We start from the raw sequence: 25,826 nt of genomic DNA, 5'->3' as shown, positions 1-25,826 counted from the left end.
ACAGCGCTTTGTCAAAGTTGCCAGTGTGACCACAAGCCCAAAACATTTGGGGACCCCTGACGATTTAACCCCTGGAAGCAACAAGTGGTCAGAGGGGTGGAAAGTCTCTTGGCACAGATCTTAGTCCTGGCTCTCCAGTGTGATGCCCAAGGGAACCAATGTGCCCTAGGACAGCTCTCTTGGCTCCCGCCAGGTTCCTTGCTGCTCCTGATTTTATTTTATTTATTTATTTTAGGTATTTTAGTTAGAAATGTTTTGTTTTGCTGTTAACTAGAAGACTGGCATGCTGTAAAATGAAGTGCTGGCCTCCAGCACCATCTCTGTTTCCAGGAATATCTCTGGGAGCCATGTGGGTAGCTGCGGCCCAGCATGCCTTGCCACCTAGAAAAATGAAATGGCCCTGCGGGGCTAGAGGGGGGTGGAGAGTGAGGAGGTGTTCTTTACTCCACATTTGTTCCATATGTGTGTGCATGTTTATTTTTTATTATGGTATTTATATCCTGCCTTCTTTCCTCTTGCAAGGAACCCCAGCCAGCGTACATAGCCCCCCTCTCCATGTTATCCATGCAACAACAACCTTGTGAGGTAGATTAGGCTGAGAGTCAATGACCAGCCCAAAGTCACCCAGTGAGCTTCATGGCAAAGTGGGGACTTGAACCCGGGTCTCCCGAGTCCCAGTTCAACACTCTAAACACTGTACCACTCTGGCACTTTTTGTTGCATTTTTTTCTTTTGTGCAAGAGTGTTGTGTGGATGTTTGGGCTGTGTGTGTTTGTGTTTCTCTGAGCATCACCAGTTTGCCTTCTATGAAATATGTACTTTGTTGTGCTTTGTGGGGGCAAATATGTGATATGGCATTTGAGGCTTAGACCCCCACCCCCCACCTCTGCCTTGTACTCCTTTTCTTGGTGAAGTTACTTATCTCTGACCCTCATCAGGGTTGCATTCTGTAAAGGGTCAGAACAGAAACCTGTGGGTTCAAGAGTGGTTTTGTGTTTTTGAGCTCAGGGGCCACCTCTGCCAAGTACTTAGGTTTTTGGCCAAATTTTCTTTTCTTTTCTTTTGACCTCTCTAGTTTGCCTTCTGGGAAATGGGTGTTTTGTGAGTGGCCGCACACTCCATGCCAGCCATTTTGTGAGAGTGCCCATGACACTTTCAAAATTCCAAATGTGCCCATCAACCTGTGCCAGTGGCATCCAATTGTTGGCCCTTTGTGCTTGTATTTCTGTTTTCTCCCTGCAATATACATCCTCCAAGGCCTTGAGCAAAAGAGTGATCAGAAAAAGAAGAATTTGTACATTCGACAATAAGAAACCCAACATATGGAACTAGATGAAAAATTATCTTGCCTTGACTAATTTCAAACACAGACTGGGATTTTTAGCAGAGAAATATGTAAAAACACACACACATTGCTACAATTCTGTGCACACGCACTTACTTGGCAAATCAGGTTGATCAGACATTGCACTCTGAGCCTGAAGGAAGTCTCCAGCAGAAGAATAACTTTTCCAGCCTATGCTACTGCTGGCAAGCATGGTGGATGCTGAAGAATAAACCTTCGAGGAAAATTCAGCGATGCTCCTCAAAATGTTCTTACACTTGGAAGGATTGTGTTGCATCTCAAACGTGCAAACACCCTCCAACATAGCTGAATGATGTGAACATTCAAAAGCCATGTCACCATGTATTCTGCCTGGGGAGAGACAGAGAACCAGGTGTGACAGGAGTTGATGTTTCCCTTTGGTCTTGGCAACTGATGACTAATTCACCAGTGCCTATCTTGAACACGCACGAGATAGAGAATTTGCTGTGCTCCTACAGACTATTATCCCCCAACAAAACCTTGCTGTCAGGTCTCCTGCTTCTCTAACACAGCCTGGGACCATGGTTTTCACTCCACCCAACAGTGGCCTCTGTAGAGGAGAAATGTGAAGGGATGTGTGAACTTCTTGCTAACCTCCCACACCATCGGTTTTGGGGGGAGGGACGTGTGTGGATTATTGCTTCTGAATTCTGCCCAGGGAATTATGTATTGAACGGCAGCTTACGTATTTGTGTAATAAGATACAAGATTTTGCTGGGAAGCGACATGTAAACACAAAAGTTGACATATTGCATTGTGAATCTTGGTAGGTCCTAATCAGGGCATTATTTTTTACTGTTCCAGTAAAGGAAGTATTACTGCACAGATAGCATTTGCCGTTTTTTCATGCTAGATGCATGTTCCAGCACATTCCCTCAAAAAGCTCACTGACTGTACAGCTAAATCCAACAAGAATGATCTCCCAAGGGGTGGGATGCAAGAAAAGGGGGGGAAATGAAAGGACACCCCCGAAACATCTCAGAAAAGAAGTGGGGAAATTAGAAGGACAAAGATCCCCAGTGAAGGGAAAGGATTCAGTGAGGAGCCCCTCGGACTTCTTTTGACATCCTAACAAAAAAAGGTCTGACCTCATCCTTAGCTGTTATGCTCTTCCTGAAGGACTCCTTTTCAGAGTAGGATCTGGAGCCTCCTGAACCAGATGTTCCTCAGGAAGCTCTTGACAACTGGCACAGACAGGAAAGGCCTCGGTGGCACCCCAGCGCTCTAACCCAGGCCTCCTCCCAAGGAGGCCAGGGTGAGAGTGCTGGGGGGTGGCCGCACCGGGACCCATCCTGCCTCCGCCAGCTGTCGAGGAAGCTCTTGACAATAATTTTGAGACTGGAGAAGTCATAAGTTGTATTTTCAGTTAAATTTGGGGAAACCACTTGAAACATTCGTTGTGTTGAGTTATTGCTTTTGTTTGATTTGTTCATTGCAAACAGCTGAAAGTCTGTAAATTTTGACAATAGACCTGATTTGCAATGGGGGTTGAATAATTTTGATTGCAACTGCACACTTTGGTGGGTGGTCAGAAAAACAGTGGGCTCCCCCACAGCATGCGACCAATGGGGAACACAATTCCCTTTGAGGAGATCAGCAACATTAGCCTGTTGCAGCAAAAACAGCAGCTTAAAGACAAAAATATTGATTATGGCATGAAATGTCATAGGATAGTGACAGCTTTATCAGAGAAGTACTTGTGAATTGGTTGATCCGTAAAAATCATTGTGCGTGTGTAGTCTCAGAGATGGAGAGATGGCACATTTCTATACAATCTCTTATTTGATGGGAAAACAAGTAAGAATAGTCTGTGACAAAGACACAGAATGCCTCACATAACCATCTTCCAGTCTAATCCAGAAATGTCTGAGCTTCCTGCACTCATAAACAGGGCAAGCAGACATAGCCCATGCCCTGCAGACTGGAATTACAATTTCTTGTTTTCATGCGGTTCATTTGGTTTCCTTTTGTTTGGCAGTACACAGATCTAACAAACAAAGTGTATGGAAGCCTCAGGCATAGGCGCGGCACAGGTAGGGATGTACGGATTTTGTTAAATCCACTCCGACTGTGCTTCACGGATTGTCGGGCATCTTTCATTCTGTTGCCCACTCATTGACAGAACTGGATTTTTTGTAGAAGAATTTTGTTTGCTAATGTGCAATTGTGCTGATGTGCACTTGTGCAAATGCACATTTCTGCAGATCCCCCCCCCCCATGAAAAACTGGTCCGCAAGTCCATGAAACTCAGAAAAAGCCAGTCCAATGCAGAATCCACAGGCTGGAGTCACAGAAATCTGCTGCGAATCTCTCCAACATCTGTAGGCAACACACATACGTACCAAGCATCCTCTCCCTTTCCTGCCACCCACAACACTCCATTATTTGCTTTCTAGAGAAACATAAGCAGCTCTAACGGATGTCTACTACTTCTTCAACAGATCTGATGGACGACGTTAATCTACGATTGTGGATGCCAGTGGAGAAATCGCTTCTGAAGACCAACGGGAAGGTGCTGGGAACCTTTCGGAAGTCAACGGGAGTTTGAAGTGGCTTGCTCTGCTCTGTGTTCACCACTACATAGGCAGTCTGAGTGCACAGCACCCCAGAGCTCAGGCTTGTCTCCAGTGCCAGGTCCTGCTTTTCCCTTGAACCTGTTCCTTCCAGTTCTTGTAAAAGGGCCTGAGCTGCCAGCCGGTGAACAGGAAGCCTGGAGAGACATCCAGCAGGAGAAGCGTGAGACAGAATTTGATATGGGAAGATACACTGCCAAATTCCAGAAACTATTGGGGAAAAGGGGGTTGTCTTTTGTCTATACCTTCCACCCAATAGAAGACTTGAAGACTTTATATTTTGCCCTCAGGAATTATGGTTGCAATTAAGTCCAGGCAGGTCATTTTCCATTAAGAAGGCAAAACTGGCTGATTCCTTTTGCTGCTGCCCTTGCCTGTTTTGTAGTGACAGTGACAGCACTCCTGCCAGCGACTACTAGGGATGCTGGAGAAATTCAAGATGGACTAAAATGAGCTTGGATTTCTAAGAATCCAACATGTGGAATCCACTGTGGAGCAACTCCCTCAGGCCATGCGGAGTCCATGGACTCCCAGATTATTTTTTTACTTTCCCGAGATTTATGCATATAAATTCGTAGGAAAATACATAAGTTTCTGCTGAGGAAACACTGAATGGAAGGGGGAAAGGAAAGGAAAGGTTCCTCCTGTGCAAGCACCGGGTCATTACTGACCCCTAGAGGGACGCCACTTGCGCTGGTGTTTTCATGGCAGACTATAGTGGGGTGGTTTGCCAGTGCCTTCCCCAGTCATGATTACCTTTCCCCCAGCAAGCTGGGTACTCATTTTACCGACCTCGGAAGGATGGAAGGCTGAGTCGACCTGAGCCGGCTACCCGAGACCCGGCTTCCTCTGGGATCAAACTCAGGTCGTGGGGAGAGTTTCGGTTGCACAATACGCTAAATGTTATGTACTAAGGCAAATTATGTAAATACTTACGTAAATATTTATGTAAATATTTATGTAAATATTTATGTAAATACTTATGTAATTATTTACGTATTTTTCCACACAATAACAAAAAATATTTGCAGCCGTCTGTGGGCGGATAATGGAACAAAAGGCATCTGACGATCTGCGAAACACAGACAGAGCAGATTTTACACAGTCGGTACATCGCTAGCGACTGCCAGCCACCATCTCCCCTGCCCCTGGTATTCCCCTTGTCATGACACTATGTTCTGAAGGGGATTCTGGGGCAGGCAGGGGGGAGGAAATGGCAGCCACCAGTGTGAGGTGATTTTTTCCCCCCAGAATCCCCCACAGACAATGCTACATCATGAAGTTACACAGTGGCTAGAGGAATTCTGAGTGAAAATAGTGGCCACAAGGAGGCGCACTACTGCCATCAGTACAACTAGCAGTAGTTAGGCAGTGTCCAGGTCACACAGACTTGGCATATCATGCCCTGGTCCAGATGTTCTCTCGCACTATATTGTCTGTACATTGGCAGCCGCTGATTACCTATCTACTGTGTATATAGTCAGATTTCTCATAAAACCAGATACTGTCTTAGAGAAAGCTAAATATTTCACTCTCAATAATCAAGATACAGAATTCCATTTCTTAAGAAACACTCTCAGTCAGGATTTGTCTTTTTACTACCGAAGTATCAGTGTAACAGTAGTAAATACAAGACTTACACAAGCATAAATTAAAACACAGGAAACATTCAACATCATTCCAAACAAGGCTTCTAAGCAGACTCAGGTACAATTGCTAGTTCTTAATAATAATAGCAAGCTTACCAGGTTAATTCTACAGGCAACAAGTTTGGGGGTAGCTTATGTAAACGGATACCTCCCACTGTTGTGTGTTGTGAGTCTCCTTCTTCAATTTTTATTGATTGACTGATTGATTGATTGATTGATTATTTCATTTCTATACTGCCCAATAGCCGAAGCTCTCTGGGCGGTTCACATTAAACCCAATACTTTTTCAAAGTAGTTTTACTACTATTTATGTTACTTGTCTAAAAATTCCAAAGATACATTTCTACCTTAAATGTTCGTCTGTCTAAATAAGAGGCATGCTGGGAGAAATTGGACTTTTGTCTGGCTAAACCTGCATAGGATTGTACCCTAAGGAAGCCAAAGCCATGACATTACAGCAGTTCTCACCTTTGCTGAGCTGCCTGGCAGATGATGTGAATGGAAACTTTAAAATGCTTCCGGGTAGGGAGGAGGGAAGGGAAATTACATGATTTGCATTTCCTTTACAGGGCAATTGTATAGGGAAAGAAATGGCTGCCTCTCTAGCCCACCCATAGAGGCAGCCTTTTCTTTTTCTGTGAAACTGCCCTGTAAAGGAAAGGCAGACCATGTCATCCCTTTCCCCTTCCAGAGGCATTTTAAATTTCCCTTTGTGCCATGCATGAGACAACTCAGCTCAGTTGCCAATTATGTTTGCTTGTTTTCTAGAAAACAGCAGCAGCCACTTCACTTTTTGTCTGGTACCAGGCATACTGAATCTGGATGCTTTCCCAGAAGACCCAGGAAATACCAGGCTATCCAGTAGAAAAGAGGACATCTGGCCACCCTCCTGCCTGCTCATTCTGTTGTCAAGCTGCCAATAGCGGATGGGCAACTGCACGGCATCAGTCTCCCTTTGTACAGTTCTCTGTCTTTAAACCAGGCTTGGACTGAACAACCCTTCCAATAGAGGACACCTTCAGATAGAGGACTGTCCTCTGTAAGTTAGGACACATGGCCACCCTGCTTTGGTCCAATCCAGCATGGTTCTTCTTCTTCCATTCTTAGGTGATATGCATTCTAGAGTATGGGGTGGGGCCTTAAGTAGTTTTGGGGAGGAAAAATATTCCAACCTGTCATTCTGCTGCTCCTGGAGTGAGAAAGCCATAGTCTCTACGAAAGTCTGGCCTTGCATGCTGTACTGGAGTGTGACAGATCCCTTTGAGAGGTGAGAGGCCTGCAGGAGAAACATAGGTATCAGAACAAGGAGAATATGGTAGCGATGGTAAACCTGGAGGAAGAATAGATCATCTAATCACCAAGACTAAGCCTAAAAGGTTGCTGCTGCTGCTATTTTTCCTGTTTAGTTTGGCAGGATTTAGTAGGACATTGTCATATTGCCTAGTCGGTTGGGTTTTACCCAAATTCTAGCAGGTGCCTGTTTGCACCCTTAGCTGACCCAGATTCTCAGCTTTCATTTAAAACAGAGGTAGGCAACATCCGGGGAACTGCCCCCCTCTCCTGGACCCACAGACGGCCACACCTCCACCTCCCCCTACCACCACTGAATTTGCCACCAAAATTGAGCCATAAAAAAATCCAGGGGGGGCACTTGTGGCCTATAGGCAGCATGTGGCCCGCCTTTGATTTAAAATACAGAAAATTTAAGTGAGTAACCCTTGTAGATGCAGAGATCCAGAGACAAATGTGCAATCTATATCCTGCCCAATTGTTTTGTGAGAAATGAGCCTGCTGCAGCCTTTCAGGGGTGGGGAATTTGCGATCCGCCAGGTGTTGTTGGACACCAGTACCCATCAGCCCCAGCCATCATGGCCAGTGGCCACAGATTATGGGAGCTGTAGTCCAACAGCTGACTGAAGGGCCACAGGATCTTCACCCTTGTTTTAATTAATGAGTAAGTTCACAGCTATTTATGGGGGGGTGGAATCCATGCTAGCTACGAAGGTAAGTGTAGAGTGGCGCACCCATCTGGAAAAAATGTCTTCCTTGTTCATTTTGAGCCTTCTTCTAATTTGCATTCATTGGTGCATAAATGATTGCTCCCTGTCGAAAGCAGCTGAGAAATCTGGAGTGTTAGCACAACTGTGGTTGGTAGCACATCCACCCCAAAACAAAAAGGCAGCAACAGAGACAAGTGTTCAGGTTCTAGCTAACCCAGGCTTTATTTCATGCACGCACACATTCACCAAAATAACTGGCAGAGCAGGATTCCATTATGCACTACAATAGCCTTTGCAGAATAAATCATGGAAAATAAGAGAAATTATGCCTGCTTTCTATAATATCTATAAGCCACAGCTTTTCTTGGTACAGAATTTATGCTGTGAATGTTAATATAATGTTATGTTAGGTCCAGACTACACACCGCCTTCCAAATGTACAGAGAGTGCCACCCTCCCCCCCCCCCAGTCCTCTCTGTTATCACAGAGCAAACTGAGTTTCCACAGGGCTGTCTGCTCCCTGGCATCACTGCCCCACACACCCACAACCCACCTCCCCACACATCATTTCAATTTTACCCACCAGTTCTGTATTCCACCTTTACATGGGGGGGGGGAGGTGGATGGGGCTACTCGCCTGCTGCTGCCCACAAATTTGAGCATAGATGAGACAGCGTTCCCCTGAGAAAATGACCTGAGGGCCTGACCCCACAAGCACAGCCTCAAACCCCGAAGGCAAATCCCAATGAAGACCGATGTCCATCGCTGCTAGTTGCAGGGCCCTCTTCAGAGAGTGCAGTGCCTGCAGAACAAGAAAGACCTGACAGCAACGTGGGGAATTCCCATCTAGGGATGTTGGAGAAATCCGCAATGGAACCAAAGGAGTCTGGATTTTCATGAATCTGACCCATGGATTCAACAGCAGACCAGCTTTTCCCCTGACAGGTGGATTCCACAGATTTGCGGACCGGTTTTCTAACTTTCCCAAATTTGTGCTAATCTCATTGTAGGAAAATACACAAAATAAAAAAACCTGGCCAAAAATGTGCATTCCCCCCCCCCACAGGCTAAAGCATGAAATTACGCATTGCGGGGGGGGGGGATTGGGCATTTTCACACATGACAAATTGCTCAATTGAGAATTTCCACAAATTCGGAAATAAAAAACTCCGATTCTGTCAATGTGTGGATAATGAAATAAAAGGTGCCTGGCAATCCAGAAACATGGATTTTACATGATCTGTACATCCCTATTCCCATCAGACCTTATGCAGGGGGCAGGTGTTCAAATTGGCTCTGCTGTCACCTTTCATTCTTTTATTGTTACATGCAAAACACAGGTCCCCCAGGCAGAGGCCATGTCCTGTACTTTGGGGTTGCCATGCCTATCCCTTGGGAGGGCTCCTATGCTTTTAAGAATAGCCTAGAAGGGAAATTATAGTGTCTCCTGACTTAAAGGTACAGGCGCTCTTACAGATAGTCATAATTTGAATCCTGGCACCAACTAAGGCCATTTCCACATGAGGCATTTACCATGCACTCCTGGTTGTTCACTCACAGAAGTTTGCGGGTCCCTTTCATGACATCATCAAATTCCGATGCCTCTCCCGTTGTTTTCAAGTGGGAATCCCCCATTTTATAAATCACCAAAAATGTGGTAATAAATATAAATCACGCAGGATGCCTTTGTACACCCATTATTGGGGAACATGGGCAGGAGGGTGCAGTTGCACTCATGTCCTACTTGTGGGTTTCCCATGGGTAGATGTAGGCCACTGCATGAACAGAATGCTGGACGTTCTTATGACTGGCAGCAACTCTCTGGGGTTTCAGACAGGAGACATTCCCAGCCCTGCCTGGGATTGAACCTGGGACCTTTTGCTCGCACAGCATGCGCTCTACCACTGACCTCCATCCCATCTCCATGTGTTGAGTGGGGTGTAGCATATCATGAAAAGGGAGGCAAAATGCCTGGTTGCTCACCTTGACTTGTATCTTCTCCTTGCCCTTGATGAACTCAGCACTGCCATGGCCTGCTTGGGCGATGCCTTTTATTAGGTGTGTGGATGCTCCTTCACCAATTCCAAAGGAGAAGCACCTATGGGGAAGAAGAAGGGGTAGCAATGGTCAAAGGCCTGCTTTAATCCAGCATGTGGTGGTGCAAGAGGCACCAACATTGAGGCTGGCGAACAAGCTCCTACTAGTAAAACAGGAAATTTGATTTTTCTATGTGATTAAAACAGAGTGTTTCTCAAGGAATGAGAATCAGGTTCCAAAAAGTGAGCCATTTCCAAATTCTGCCAGGACCCATCCTTGCTGATTCCTCAAGGCTCCACCGATGGCCAGCCAGTATCTGCCCAGGCTCCAGCTCCACCTCTTCCACAGGGCCAGTATCCTTGAAAGCGAACGTCAGCCTCCGTACCACCATATCATACTCCATTCATCTTACCTGTGGGAGCTGCTATGACTCCGAACTTCAGCAATGACCTCCTCTGTGTTAAATACCTCTCCATCTGTGAATACAAAGAGCTGAGGAGAAAGAGAGACAGGTAAAAAGTGAAGCAGGGAGTCTGCCCTCTCTCTGAGCCTTTCTACACAGCCATTAGTCCACTGTATCTACTTTTGGTTTCGTTGCAGAATTGAGATCCGAGCACTACACAAGGAGTGTTTCCTCGTTTTCTGCTACATAACCTCTAGGTGGCACTGTGGTATAGCTGAATAATGCAAATACACAAGGGGAAATTGCACTTTCTTTCGCTTTCACAGTTAAATGCCACATTTTCCCTAATCTAAAGAAACTTGCTGGAAGTGCTGGTTAGACAGAGAAGTGAAACTCGAGGGTCATGACATTGTTGAAAGAACCCATAAACAACTGTGAGTAGGGAATGAGTGCACAATAAATGACTGGTGTTTTGTTTTTTTTTAACCCTCTGTAATGGCTTGGGGAGGAGTTTTATTCATCTTTGAAACTCTCAGCTCCTCCCTAAGCAACAAAGGGTAAGTGACTTGTTGAGAGCAGCTAGGACTAATTTCCCAATCAACAGGAAAAATCCTGACCCCCTTGAGATAATAATCTGGTGCTCAGATGAAGTACATTACATTGGGTTTGGAGGTGGAGGGAAGAGAGGAAAGTGTGTGGGGGAGAAAGAAATGTTTTTTATGTCGGGGCAGTGTTAAAATTGAAAAATTTCATTTGAACACATATGGGCTTTATGATATGGGTAACATGGTATGGGGGATGATCAGAATTGCGCTGAATTATTTTAAATTGTTAATTTCATAGATGGAAATGTTCTTTTAATAGTTATGACATTTGCCTCAACAGTAAAACATCCAATCCCTCTCTTTTTCCCACTGGAAGACCCTCAGCTGAGAAACGCCCTACACCAGAAGCAGTACATGGAGGAAAGTGTTCGGTTGACAAATGATCATAGGAACAGGGACATAGGAAGCCGCCTTACACAGACCATTGGACCATGTAGCTCATAATGTCTGCACTGACTGGCAGCACATTTCGAGAGTTTCAGAAAGGGTCTTTCCAAGCTCCAAGGACTGAACCTGAGACCGTCTGCATTAAGGATGATGAGAAATTTGTAAGGTTCCCAGCTGAATGCAAACATACATAATTTAACATGTGAACTGAAACAGTTCAGTTATAGTTTTCCAGGTTGTGCTATGCAATTCGTCAAACAAAAACGGTGTAGCAAAATGTGTATATTAGGTAAAAGTACACACAAACACACATATATTAATGAAAACAACATAGAAAAACATATTATGGAAAAATGTGTATATTAGGGGAAGGTTGCATACAAAAATGTGTATATTAGCAGAAATGTGCATAAAATGTGTATACATTTTCATGAGGACTTTAAAAAAGGTTCACAAACTGATGTGGAAACAGGACAAAATGGACTTAAGGTCAGAAAAATGAGAAACTGAGCAAAATTGACATTGACCAATTCGCCATTCCCTATTCTGGATGCAAAGCATATTTGCTACAACTGAACCATAGCCCAGCGCTAGCTTGGCCTTATCTAGAAACAAAGCAAAGGGATGCTGCACGCCTGCATAGGACTGGCTTTGGAATTTATTCTTGCGGCTGTGTAAGACTGGCTGGGCCCGGTTGGCTGTCATTGTCTGTATCATTAAAGTTTATACTGTAAAGGGGTGGGGTGGAAAGAGGTAGTGGATGTGAATCCTTATGGCGTTACAGCCAATTTGGCTGTACACACCCAATGGTGATCTCTTAGTACCTGACGAAGATATCCCTTCTGGTGTGGCTGACTGTAAATCTCCTTCAGTGGCTGCAGAATCTCCGTGCCTCCCAAATTAGCCTCCAGCTCCATCACATGCTGGAGGGATTCCAACATGGTCTGCTGCGTGTACTTTACACTCTTCCTGCAGAGGGCACCAGAGAGTATATGATGCAAGAGACTGAACTCCCTGACCATACTCCCCCCACTCCCACCCCCCTGTAGTCCCGTCATTTACCAAACCAGGTCCATACTCATCACAAGCATTCAAAGGAGTGCTTAGAAAACCAATGAACACTCACCTCCTAATGACCTAAGTCAAGTAACAATCCTCCACCCCCTCCCCTATGTTAGGTTCACCTACTTCTCTCTTCAATAGGTGCTGGCAACAGAAAGAAAAAGAATATTGATTAACTGTCCAGCTTTAAGTCACTGAATTAATTTAACCTACAGTGCCAGTGCAGTCCTTGACAAGTCTACTCAAAAGTGAGCCCCACTGAGTTCTATAGAGCTTACTCCCAGGAAACTATGTATAGGATTGCAGCTTTAATCAGTATATTACAAATCAGTGAAAGTCTATTCTATATGAATGGTATAGATTTTCAGGAGCACAAGAAAAAAAACTAATACATATTGTAATGAATGGATCAAGCCTTATCACCCTGCTAAATGTAGTTTAATGTAGGGGGTCCCTTTGGAATCATCCCAAAATATTTCCTGACCCAGGGATACTGCCAAATGGTCATGGTGACTTGTGCAAGCAACCAGTGGGTTGGATCCAGACTAATTCAGTGGAACTTGGGTTCCATTGAAATCAATGAGACAAATTAAGTCTAGTTGATTTCATGGGAAATAAGTGCAATTAACTTAGTCTAATGCCAGCCTATTATGTACTTTTATGCTTCAGTCAAATGAGCCTTTTCTGGCTTAATTTTAAGGATGAAGACAAGACACAGATTCTGGGTCTGTTTATTCAGCCTCCTTATACCGAAATTGCCAAAGGCAGGAGGGAAGGAAACCTTTAACCTTGATAAACTCAAGGTTGGGCTTAGGGAAGCAACTTTGAAGAATGCAAGAGTTGGAGAAGGGAGCCAAAACGGATGGTAGCATGTGATACTTTTGATGCTTACGGATAGAATGAGTGGTGGGTGGCTCCAAATGTATAGATGTTGAAGTAACTTCCCAGAGGGAGACTCTTCAACAGGAAGATCAGGGCCTCCTAAGACAAAAGTTATAGTTACCCTGCTGGGTAACCTAGGTACCCCAACCTAGCCTGTTGATACTGTTTCAGCAATAAGACACACAGTCCTAAACTAGACGCAGTTTAGACACTGCCATTCTTCCATGGATTATTTCCTGTCTGCCCATTCTGCAATGCCTTCCTAGTGTGCCCAAAGTCTATTTTATCCAAGGGAACTTACCGTCCCCATACAGTCCTTATTGGCATGCCCTGTATTAAAGTAAATGGGTCGCCACTCTAATTCCTGATGCAGGAGATATATAGGAAATTCCCCACAGACTTGCAGGAAAAGAGCAACACTACTCTATTTGCCACAGAATGAAATGGCTAAAGGCAACTTTCCATTTGAAACTTGACACTTAGGCTGGGGCGATTCTAGTCTTCTTCTATCTTTCTGATCTGAATAGCCTCAGCCTCCTTCCCTGTACACCCAACCACCATTAGACTCTGCTAGCTCACAGATCACCCGCCCATGGCCGCGGTCTCTTCCGTTCTGTCCCATTCATCCATTCAGGCAGCACCTTGGCATTCTGAATGCGTGATAGAGAATGAGGGCTCCCGTCAGAGCTGCAAGTCATGCTGCCAGAGCAATCCACCAGGAACAGGAATTCGCCCATAACATTCACACCTGGCTTTGGGGCAGGAATATGGGGGTACCAGGTGAGCAGAAGCACCGGGTCTGCCATCAGTGAGCCTGTGTTATAAGAGAGGGAAGGAAAAGAGATCAGGGATTCAGCAGACATTTTCACCCGAGGAATCTCACCCATCATTGTACTGGCCATCCATATGCCATGCACCCAGCAGCTTCCAGGACCTCCCCTTCCATCAGCCATAGTCCTGACTAACCTGGATCAGCCCCAGGCTTCCCGGATTCTAGCAAGACCCTGGGATTGTGAACCTCCTCTTCATAATATATCAGCAGCTCCACATCTTGGTCAAAGTGATGCCCTTCAGCCAGGGAAATCTTTGGCACAATAAACAGAAGCAAGAGTTGAAGGCTGGACATAGCATCATAAATGCTGGGAATACAGCAACCTCATCTGCAGTTACAGGAAGGGGGCAGGGTTGCAGTTAGTTCGTGGGAATTTGGGATATAGCTAGCCTTAGGATCTTTGTAGCCTACAGTGTGGTTTCCTGCTCCTCCCCTGCCTTCCCCCACCCCTCTCTCTAACCTTCTCCGTTGCTGGGAGCCCACGTGTTTGCTCTCCCTCCTGCCAGTGTTATAGAACACAAAGAAATGGACTGAACAAACTTCATCAGAAACTATATGCTGTGCCTGCATTTTTATGCAAGAAACTGTGAGTAAGCCATTTTACTTTTTCTTCACTTAAGAAGGGCGTTATCTCTTTTTTGGCCTTGTGTGCATGTGAGACTGCTCTGCCTTTTGTTCTACTCATTCTGCTCTGCCTTGGGAGGGTTCTCTGCTAACTGCCTTTTTAACAAGAGGCAGTAATATCAAATAATTCCCATCAGGTTATGGGCCCAGGCATGCAGCATAGGCTTTACCAGATTGTTTTGTGATAATTTTTCTTTCCTTCTCCTTCACACCCATAGAGAAGGCTAGGTTGGGGGGGGGGGTGTTTTACTTTGTGACTGCCAAGCACGAAACAAAATGGCCTCAAGCACTAATGGAGGTTTCTTTGGAAAATTGCCCAAGCTGAATAGCCACAACTTTGAGTAATGGAGAACATGGTTAATTTGGTCTCATTTTTAGTGTGGTCTCTTTTTTAGCCTTGTGTGCAGGTGAGACTAGTAAACGCTCATTCTGCTCTAGTATTTGTTTGTTTTCTCTGCTAACTGCCGTTTTAACAAGAGGCTGCAGCAATACCAGGTAATTCCCATCCATAATAGCCCCAAAAGAACTCCTCTGCCCTTTGTTTTGCCTTTGCAGAAAACGTATCTGGAATACACTTGAAAGACTGTGTATAGTTCTCATCACCGCACCTCAACAAGAATGTTGTAGGGGTGGAAAAGGGGCAGCCAAAATTATCAGGAAGCTGGAGCAACTCTGCTATAATGTTTGTGGCTGTTTAGCTTAGGAAAATGGCAAGTAAGGGGGACAAGGTAGAGGTATAACATTATATGTGGTGTGGAGCAAGTGGAGACGGAGTAATTTTTCTGCCTAACAATTCACATGTTGTAATGAATGCTGTAATGTTTACCGCTGCTTTTTGCAGACTCTTTTCCTGTGTGTGTGTTATGATCTGTGGGCTGTCAACACTATTTGATTGGCTTTTACTACCGCTTTGAGATACAGATTTATGTTATCTGCTGCTGCTCCTATGTTTATTGTCATATTCATGTTTTGATGTTTTTGTTTTGTTTTATTTGTTAGAAAAAATAAGCTGCCTGGAATACCACAATGTGGTCGAAAGGCATAATGAAAATATGTTAAATAAATTCTAAAAATACCCATCAAGTTTGATCAGAGGAGCAAGAATGGAAAGTTCCTGCCTTCTGCCCAACCCCATTCTCCTTATCCTATTCTCCCATCCATTTGTTGATGCCATTGTCTCAGGCAGTGCAAGGGGCAGGGGCCGGCCTACTTCTCCAGAACTTGGTGGTCCCAGAATCTGATGTGAGAAGCAGATTTTGTCCCATCTCAACCATGTCTCAGATTGTTCTCTTTGACCCACAGAATCCAGCACGAGCCACCGAGAACCAAGCCAAAGCATGATGGAATGTTGGGACTCAGTGGTGTAGTGGTATATTTGGAAGTGCAGGGGCTCATCATAACTGTCCCCATAGCTACCACCACCGCCACCCCAAGGAGAGTCTAAAAATTAAGGCAGCTGTGTTCCATATCAACAAACCAGTTCCAGCAGTTTTATCTCCACCAGGAGCAGTTTTTTTGTAAAGCTAATGGGTCTTTATTTCCCATTCAAGAGGAGGCCACCCCAAAATACTTTGCATTACAACAGTTCACAATTATATATCTTTGCTAGGAAAATTCATTTCTCTTCTGCTGCTTTGAGGACTGTAACTAAGCTCAGAGGCAGGGCCGGCCCTACTATTCAGCAAGGGGAGGCAGTTGTCTCAGGCGGCAGATACTAGGAGGTGGCAGTAAAGTGCTGGAAGTGAGAGCTGTGGGCTACATGCCCTGCCCTACACCTCCTAAACTTGCCTGCTGCCTTCAGGTGTTGCTGTCCCATTGCCAGTGTCGAAGAAAGATTCAACTGCCAGTCCAGTCAGCCTTTGTGCATGGAATGGGAGGGGGCTCCATCTTGTCCTTTGCCTCAGGCAGCAAAATGTCTTGGGCCAGCTCTGCTCAGAAGGAGCAGGGAATTCTGGCCGGGATGGGAGTGGTGCAGATGACCTCAGCCTCCCTGCTAATCAAAGTGCTGGCACTGCATCCCCTGTGAGCCCTGCCTGCGCTATACCACTGCAGGGACTGTGAGGAATGTTGGGAACTGCCTTCTATAAACACAGATACGTTCTTCAGTAGTGCATACATCCAGATGGTAGATGCTTATGGTACAACCCTTGAAAAAAATTGATAGGCAAATGTTTAGATCTGAACATCAATAACAGTAATGTGGGGGGCGGGGAGGTATACGTGTATACACACTTGAATTTCCCCATAGAGGAAGGAAAATATGCTCTTTCTGGAAACATAGAACACTGACTCTCCAGCATATCTATGTCTTTACCTGGGCAGTGGTGTGGTCTTCTGTTGTGTACTGTAGAGGTGTAAGGGTACAATTTGACTTCACATGGGAGATGCCATAGGGAGAATCCAGTGTGGCATTGAGGCTGAGTGGGTAGGGAAGCTTCCCCTCAGACACCCGTGGAACGCTCTGTGTGACACTGTCCTCTTCTGACCCTGCAGAGAGGGATGCAATTGAAGTGAATGGAGAGTGTGGGAAAACCCTCAGAGCAAATTGACCTCCTCAATTATATATACTAAGGCAGCCTTCCCTTAACCGAGTGCCCTCTAGATGTGTTGTATTACAACTCCTATCATCCCTAGCCAGCATGCCCATTGGCCCTTCTGGATGAGGATGGTGGGAGTTGTAGTCCAACACAACTGGACAGAAACAGGTACTCCATGTTGGAAGCAGGGCCAGACTTACTGTTTGGATTGATGTAAGTCCTCATGATTTGTCTGACCTGGGTCTCTTACCCTGAAGCCATGCTAAGGGTGTGGACATCCAGTGGCGATTGGGAACAGTGAAAGACCTGATATTACCTTTGAAGGCCTTCTTCTGGGTCCCTTCTGCCAGCTGAGAGGAGGCAGGTGGGGAAAAGGAAAAGGGCCTCCTTGGTGGTGGTTCCCCACTTGTGGAATGCTCTCCTTGAACAAGTTCACATGGCATCTGGTGAAGACCTTTTTCTTTTCCCAGGCCTTTTAACAGTCACTTTTATCTGTGCTGTTTTATACTGTTCTTATCTGCCTTGTAAAAAAAAAACATTGCTCTTTCATTATGTATTTTACTCTGTTTTTTACTGGTTTTATTTGTAAGCCATCTTAAAAATATATTTTATTGAACGGTGGCGTATGAATTCTTAAAATAAATAATACAAAAGGGTATCATCGAGAGGGCAGCATTATTGGGCATCTGCCAAGGTCCATGCCCCAGTAGGGGGCCCACTGCCAACCCTGGGGCCTCCTGGCCCTGCCGCTCCTCGTACTTGCTATTGCTGCCTGCTCACCTGCCCTCTCCAAGTGAGCAGTTAGAGTAAGGAACTCTAACCTCTGCACACCATGCTCTTTCTCTTCCTCCATGCCAGTTGGGTCCAGAGGGAGAGTCAAGCCAATGGGCAGGGCCAATACAGCCAAGGAGGATAAGGGGAGCCACCCAGGATGGAGACTCACAGAGGGCAACTTGCCTAAAACACCTGGAACCACCTCAGCAGGGTGAGCAGTTACAGAACATGCAGCTGCCTTGGGAGGCAGCAAAGGGTGAACAGACAGGACTGGGAAGCAGTAATTCGCCTTGGTGAAGGGCTTTTTTGGGGGGTAAGTAGCAGGTATTGGCAAGCAGTGAAGGAGGCTCTTACCCTGAGGTACATAGCGGGGATTCAGCACAACTGGCAAAACAAAGCAGATGGCTCCATCAGGCTCCGGAGACAATGCCTGGACATACTGTAGCTTCAGTGTGGCCTCCTCACCTGGTGGGAGGTTACCCAGCATGCATCTGAAGATGTCCCTGCTCTTTGTCTCCCTTTCAAACAGGGCAGCATCTTGTCCCAAGGCCAACCCAGTTTCATACAACAAACTTGCCTAGGGAGGGTGGGAGAAGAGGAAGAAATAGGTGTAGAGAGGGCAAGAGGACAGAGGTCATGGGCAGTTGCAAAGATGGCCAGAAAGTTGCCTGGAGTGAAATGGTCCTCCCCACTTCCTCTAACCCAGGTGCCCTTCTGGTTCCTTAATTCTTAGCAGGAAGTGTGTTTCATTTTTTTCCTATGCAGCCATAAGGGTGCCTCAGACCTTGTCTATACATGCAGCGGAATGAGGTGGTAGAATGCTGAGGTGGCAAAGAATGGACTGTGCCACTTCATACTGCAGGTGGGGGAGACACCAGTTCTGAATGTTTTCTTCCATAAAACCTCCCTATAAGTAAAAACCAGCACACCAGCTTTTCACCCAGTCTGCTCCCTATTGTGGTTGTTCTCTACTTACAAGGTGGGTTTTATGTAGGAAAGCACATATCAGTGTGTTTCAACACCTGCAGTTCTTGGTGGCACAGAGCTTTTCTACAGGAGGCAGTTAATCCACTGTATCTACTTTTGGTTTTGTTTTGTTTTTTATTTACTTATTAAATTTCTTAATCACCCATCTGGCCAGTCACCCAGCCACTCTGGGCAATGTACAACAGTACAATTTAAAACAATAAAATTACACCTTAAAACATTGTCTAAAAATCCCCTAACCCACTCCAAATGCCTGCCTGAACAACCAAGTTTTCAATGTGTGGTGGAAGCTCATTAAAGAGGGGGAATGGTGGAGTTCCCTAGGGAAGGAGTTCCACAGAGTGGGGGCCACCACAGAGAAGGCCCTCTCCCTCGTCCTCACCAGCCTAGCTGTCCTGGCTGATGGGAAAGAGAGAAGGCCATCCAAGGCTGATCTCGTTGAGCGGCCTGTCTGGTGTTGCTGGAGGTGCTCCTTGAGGTAGGCTGGGCCGGAACCATATAGGGTTTTAAAGGTCAAAACCAACACCGTGAATTTGGCCTGGAAAACAACTGGTAGCCGGTGCAACTCCTTCAGCACCGGAGTGATGTGAATTGAGATCTGAGCCCTAGAAGAGGAGCATTTTCTTTCCTCTTTTTCCATACATAACCACTAGGTGGCACTGTGGTATAGTGGAATAGTGCCGATACACAAGCAAAGAAAAATAGTTTCCCTTTGGTTCTATGATTAAATACTGCACTTTCCCTTTTCTAAAAAAAAAAAAAATTCCCTGGAAGTGCTCTTTTGACACAGAAGCAAAACTGGAGGGTCACAACATCATCTAAAGACCATGAGTAGGGAATGACAAGTACAGGATAAATGCTTCGTGTAGAAAAGCCCACACTGATACCACCTCAGGGCACTTCCACCTCCTATCATCTCACTCTGCTGAATATGTAGATTTGTCATCATCAGAACCTTGCCTGTGAGAACACAGATAATCCTCTAAGAATCAGGAAATTATGCCCCCCTCTCCACGATATGGGCACCAAGAAAAATCACACTCAGATAAAAGGTATATTGGTTAAAACCTGTTTTTTCTCTTTTTCTGAAATTGTCCCCACATCCTGATGAATGAATGCTAACAGTCACAGCCAGTTGCCCCTCTTTTCTTTTGCTACTTTCCTAAAGCAAAACTTCTGCCCCTCACAAAAAAAAACATTTTTTTTTTATTTTTATGAGTATCTTGCTTTCCCCAGAAGGTGAGCACTCATCAGGTTATCCATTTTCTTGTTATAAAACCCTGTGAGATTGCTAGGCAACTGGCCCAAAGTTATCCAATGAACTTCATGTCTGAGGAAGGATTTGAACCTGGGTCATCCTGATCCAAGTCACCCTGATCCATGGTACTACTGTACCATTCTTCTTTTCAGTTTTCCATCAGAAAAACTGGACAGACTCGAAAATTTATGCAAATTGTTATGAGCTGCTCAAATTATTCTGTGCACACAAATTAGGCTTCAGTGGTTTTAAAAGAAAAGATTAGGAGGGATGGGAGACAACCTCTGATTTGAAAGAACATATCAAGGTAAGCCCTCAGCATCCCCAGTACTTCCATCCTGTCCCCCGTGAGCCCTCACACCTGCTTCTTTTCCAAGATCTGGGCCTCAATTTGGGTCCCACCAATCAAGCCCTCAAAGGCATAGACAGCAGCATCAGCATCCAGGGGGAAGACAAATTCAACCTCCAGTGGGATCGTCTCTTTGTTCTTGTAATGAAGCTCAGATACAACATCGGCCATGAAGCCCTGGACCACCACATCCACGGAGATGCTTTGCAGGGGTACTGGGGCAGAGAAACAGTGAACAAGTCAAGACAGCAAGAGCCTCATTGATTAACTGACCTGTTACTTATTAGCAAAGCTCGCCAAGGGCCAAACAAAATGTGCCCCAGGAGATCCATGTTCCCCATGTCTTTTTATTTCTTTCAAAGCAGGTACCAGGAGTTACTAATTTGATCAGCAAAGCAGTGATAAGGAGAAGGTATTTATTTCTTCCTTCTCTCTCTCTCTCACTCACACACACACACCCCTTTTCCATGATCTTATTCCCCACCCACCCACTGCCAAAAAAAACCCCCTGCCATTAGGCCTAGTCTACACATACTTTGTAATAAAGAAAAGGTATCAGGAGATCTAAGCATGGATCTCCCACTTTGTGTGTTGTTTGGCCTTAAGGAGCCCAGAGTTCACAGTAAGGAAATCCACTCCAAGCACCTGGCTGCAGATCACACTTGGTCCAAAATAGGGGTGGGCAGCTGGTTTGACAGGAAGGGCCCCTTCAGAGAAGTTTCCTAAGACAGAACTCTAGAAAACACTGCTGGGGTCTTGGAAAAGTTTCCTTCCTACAAGAACTTAGAAATCTGGAAAGCATGATGAATTTGAGCTGCTTCCCATTTCCTTCAAGGTTTCTGATAAAGTATCAGCCATATTTGGACATCACCCTTCCCACTTATTTGTTACCTCTGCCATCCCAGAGACCCAGAAGCTCCTTTCTGAATTTAGTGGAAGCTGAGATTCCCCAGTTGGGTTGCCACCCATTCCTAATGTTATAGGATACTGCAGAAGTTCTGTAAACAGAAAATGCACTATAGACATAATTTGTCTGCCCTTCATGTGAAGAAAGAATTATGTGACTGAGCAACAAGTGAATACAACCAAGGTTAGGGATGCTTGTGCATTTATTCATTTATTTCATATCATTTATACTCCCACACCTTCAACAGCCATTTTGTGTTATGAGAGCATCCCATTCCTCATCCTCAAAACTAATCAGGCCCTTTGAGTGCCCCACTGAAACCCCAAAAACCCCTTGAGGAAGGGGGATTCCAGGTTAGGAAGAATACTTGAAGGCATCTGGTTCTAGGAGTTCGGTGGTTCAGAGTGCTGCACTCAGGAGAAAGGCTAAGCTGTAAGTGAGCAAAATAAGACGGTAAAATATGCCCATTGCTTGTGTGGAGTGTAAGTTAAGGCAAGTGACTTAACTTACATTTTCTGTGCTTTTTGGCACCTGAGCGAATTTGTAAGTGCCTAACAGCACAATCCTGTAAAGTCTGCTCAGAAGTAAGTCCCCTTGATTTCAATGATGCTTACTCTCTGCTAGGTGTGACTATGCTTACTCTCATTTAGGTTGGGTGAAAAACTGCAGCCTTAATTCTTCTTTTAACTGAGGGTTTGTTTAAATTTTATTTCATTTTAGAATGTCCTTGTTTTTAAAAAGGAAATTCATGTATTCATTCATTCATTCATTCATTACATTTATATCCCGCCTTTTTTCCTCCTTAAGGAACTCAAGGCAGCTTACATAATCCTCCTTCTCCTCCATTTTATCCTCCCAACAACAACTCTGTGAGGTGGGTTGGGCTGAGAGTCTCTGACTGGCCCAAAGTCACCCAGTGAGCTTCCATGGCTGAGTGGGGACAAGAACTCAGATCTCCTGACTCTCAGTCCAACACTTTAACCACTACACCACTAGGGATGTCAGAGAATTCCGCGACGGATCTCGGTGAGGCCGAATGCCAGTGCATTCGGCCCCCCAAAATCCGTCGTGGAACAAAGGCCCTGCCCCCCCAACCCATGAAAGGCGCGCGGGACGAAGTCCCCGCTGCCCCCACCCCACGAAAGACGCGTGAAATGGAGCACTTACCTGCTCTCGTCCGCGCTACTTTGTGAATGGCGGCTGTCCTGGCTGCCATTCGCTTCCTCCTCTTCCTAGCCGTGATAGGCTAAGTAAATACTTACGTAGCCTATCACGGCTAATGCAGGGATGCCATTTGCGTCCCTGCAGAGGCCGTGATAGGCTACATAAGTATTTACGTAGCCTATCACGGCGGGGGGGGGGGGAACCCAGCGTACGCAAATGGTGGTGGCTACCGCCATTTGCGTACGCTGGGGTTTTTTTCCCCCTGCCGTGATAGGCTACGTAAATATTTACGTAGCCTATCACGGCTCAATACAGGGATGCAAATGGCAGCGCCTATGACAGCTGCCATTTGCGTCCCTGCAGGGCTGCCCAGCAGCCGGATGTCCAGCTGCGGGTGGCCAGTGCCAGCCGGTAGCTCCGCGGCTTGGCCGCAGAGCAGAGCCAGCCGGGCAGGATTCCGGGGGGAGGGACGGAGTGCCTCCCCCCCACTGCAGATGCCCCTGCGCAGAGCCAGGTAAGGGATTCGTACATCCCTATACACCACACTCATAGTGGTGAGAATTTAACTTAACCATTGCTTTACACCAGTTTAGGGCACAATCCTATGAGGATGGCTGTAAGCCATCCAAAGCAGAGTGGGAGGTGCAGCAGAGGCAGTCTTTGCCTCCACACTCCTCCTACTCTGTATTTTTACTGGACAGGCTTTTTTGCCCATCGAGCTCCGGTGTCAGGGAGCGGGGGCGAAGGAGGCTGCAGAGACCTGGGGATATCTGCTCCCCTCCCCACCCACCAGCGCACCCCCTTTCCCTTCTCTCCAAGGTCTCATTTGCGTAGACGCAGCCAACGCTGTCTCCGGGCTCAGATCCAGGAATCCAAACTATCCTTTGTCTAGTGGCCACAGGATTGGTCTCTTAAGAAGTAGGTCTAAATAAAGCATTGAAGCAAATGCAGATTCAGATATGGCCATTCAAGTTCAGGTCCGTGTTTAGCCACACTTCTAAGTTGCGCACGTGCATGCGAGCACACACGCACACACCACCCTCCTTCCTCAACCTACCTTTTTCAGATAGTTTATTCCTCCCCTCCTGTGTGCTGGAATCCATCTTTGTTCACGGTCAGAAGAGGTTTTGTCTGGAAGAGTCAAATAAAGCAGAACATGAACTTCTACATGAATTGTCCTTACTTGATTGATTGGCTTCATGGGGACATTTCTTCATCTTGACATAATGGATTTTCCCAAAAAATAGAAACAACTGCCCTGGAATTTCCTTGGATGTTGGGTGCATTTAAAGTGACCACACACAAAAAGTTGCAAACAGCAACAATTTGCCCTGAAGAGGTTTTTGTTTTGTTTTTAACTCCCGCAACTTGGCCATTTCTCAAAGGATCTGTCTGACATGATGTGGTCAGCTTATCATCCTCAGCACAGAGAAAGTCCAGGCCAAACAGCAGAGAATTTGGATAAACCAACTAGACATTACTACGATGACGACGACTATTGTGGGAGGGGCACCTGCTCAGTGGTAGAGCACCTGCTGTGCAGGCAGAAGGTCCCAGGTTTGATCCCCGGCATCTCCAGGTAGGGCAAGAAAAGCTCTTGCCGGAACCCCTGGAGAGCTGCTGCCAGTCAGCGTTGACAGTACGGGGCTAGATGGGCCAACAGTCTGACTCAGTGCAAGGCAGCTTCCTCTGTTCCTGTGTTTCTCCTATTATTTGTTCAGGGCTTAGAATGGTAGAACACTGTCTGACTTATCTGCCTTAATTACACAGACAGTGTGCATATATAATTTGTAAGGTTGACACAAAATGAATGAAATTCAAATCGTGTCCATTGGGGGGGGGGTTGAATTAGGGAGGTACCATTTGGGGGGTGGGGTGAAATCATTCAGGGTGTTTCAGTGATGGTACTGGGCTCAGCTGTTGTGTTGGCAAGGGTGAGCAGCAGTTTCCTTTTTGTCCTTTTTCCTCTTGTCTGGGCTATGAGGCCTGGATGCGCCCGATCTCGTCTGATCTCGGAAGCTAAGCAGGGCCAGCCCTGGTTAGTACTTGGATGGGAGACCGCCTGGGAATCAGGCTTCCTGCACTGAGCAGGGGCTTGGACTCGATGGTCTTGTAGGCCCCTTCTGACCCCACGATTCTGCGATTCCATGATTCTATGTGTATGTAGGGGTTAGATTCAGAGGATGAGGACATGAACACAGATACACACGGAAAGAACATGTGGGTGAGTGGCGGGATAGCTTCAGTATGTGAAAGGGACATACATGCATACTGATGCATGTGCACAGAGCTCCTCTATGTAAGGGGGGATCTTGGCCCAATCAGGATCCACTCTCACATGGAGGAGCTTTGCATGCATACATCAGTATGGAAGTAGAGCCCTTTCACACACTGGATGAACACACAGGTAGCAGGTGATGTGGCCGTGGCCGTGAGAGGGACGAGGATAGCCTGCACAGCTCTGCAATGCCCGTCACACATTCTTTCAATGTGTGTGGGGGGGTGTCTGAGCCCCCCTTTTGTGTGTGTCAAATGGTTGTGAAAGCAGCAGGACAGAGCTTTTCATGGGGGCTACTAGGGTGTTGACTGACGCATCACCAAAACAGAGGATAAAACAGAACACCAGTTAGCATAACAGTTGCATATAAATAGAGAGATACAGAGAGAGAGATTGCAGCTTAGAAATAACTCTAATTTAAATAGAAACGCAGTACCTCTCATCATCGTGAGGAAGACTGCGTGGATTGCCTGCTCAGTCTGCTGTCCAGGTGCTGACTCTTGACCGGCAACGTCAAGGCCCATGAGTGCTCTCCCTTCTTACCGTTCTTTATCTTTAACCTGCACTGGGACTGGACAGCCCTTCAGATCTAGGACACTTTCAAACTGAGCATCGTCTTCTAGCAGCCCTCGAAATTGAGGACTGTGAAGGAGGACATCTGGCCATCCTAGCAGGCACCAGTCGCCATCCTCCCCCTCCCTGTAGGCTCTGTGGCATCATTCCAGGGGCACGGAAGGAAAGGGCCTCTGCTAGATCTCAGCCTCCCAGAAGTGCTCTGATCCTGCTGCTGCTGTCATTGCCCTCGAAGCAAAATGACCTTTTCCCTACTACCCACCAAAAAGGAAACCTCTGCTTGCCCCTGGCCACAATGGTAAGTGTGCCTCACTGCTGCCCAAATCCTTTGAATCCTGTCACCACCACCACCCAAAATAGATGCAATCCCCCCCTCAGATGTACCGCCTGTGAAGGGGAGGGGGCATTTCAGGGCATTTTTCTTGAGCCCTGTATTAATTCCTGTGCTCGGTGAGGCTTGTTCAGAGCAAAACCAGAAGGCTTCTTGAGCATATCTTTTGCCAGACATCATGAGTCCTTCAAACTGCTCTTTCTGATGGCCTGCGTGTATCAATGAAGCACATGGATACCGGCTGGAAT

The 25,826-nt window shown here is 46.1% G+C and overlaps 1 protein-coding gene across 1 annotated transcript in view; it reads right to left on the bottom strand.

The window, feature by feature from the left end:
• LOC146341715 (von Willebrand factor A domain-containing protein 5A-like) overlaps positions 1 to 25,198 on the bottom strand; it is a 32,226-nt gene extending 7,028 nt beyond the window's left edge. The window contains exons 1-15 of the mRNA XM_084807044.1: positions 25,111 to 25,198; positions 20,338 to 20,540; positions 19,915 to 19,940; positions 18,086 to 18,276; positions 16,735 to 16,907; positions 13,931 to 14,048; positions 13,606 to 13,778; positions 12,975 to 13,063; positions 11,845 to 11,989; positions 10,038 to 10,117; positions 9,572 to 9,686; positions 8,226 to 8,408; positions 6,761 to 6,864; positions 3,784 to 4,076; positions 1,442 to 1,696 (exon numbers count right to left, since the gene is read on the bottom strand). Of these exons, the coding sequence (XP_084663170.1) occupies positions 1,442 to 1,696; positions 3,784 to 4,076; positions 6,761 to 6,864; positions 8,226 to 8,408; positions 9,572 to 9,686; positions 10,038 to 10,117; positions 11,845 to 11,989; positions 12,975 to 13,063; positions 13,606 to 13,778; positions 13,931 to 14,048; positions 16,735 to 16,907; positions 18,086 to 18,276; positions 19,915 to 19,940; positions 20,338 to 20,540; positions 25,111 to 25,198 (2,236 nt within the window). The remainder of the gene's footprint in view (positions 1 to 1,441; positions 1,697 to 3,783; positions 4,077 to 6,760; positions 6,865 to 8,225; positions 8,409 to 9,571; positions 9,687 to 10,037; positions 10,118 to 11,844; positions 11,990 to 12,974; positions 13,064 to 13,605; positions 13,779 to 13,930; positions 14,049 to 16,734; positions 16,908 to 18,085; positions 18,277 to 19,914; positions 19,941 to 20,337; positions 20,541 to 25,110) is intronic.
• Between the last annotated feature and the right edge of the window lie 628 nt (positions 25,199 to 25,826).

The sequence above is a fragment of the Heloderma suspectum genome, chromosome 6 (genome assembly GCF_057233095.1).
Source record: "Heloderma suspectum isolate Gila_16-S chromosome 6, 16-S_ref, whole genome shotgun sequence".
Classification (NCBI taxonomy): Eukaryota; Metazoa; Chordata; class Lepidosauria; order Squamata; family Helodermatidae; genus Heloderma; species Heloderma suspectum.
Note: the sequence above shows the minus strand (reverse complement) of the source record. Positions and strands in the feature narration are given on the sequence as shown.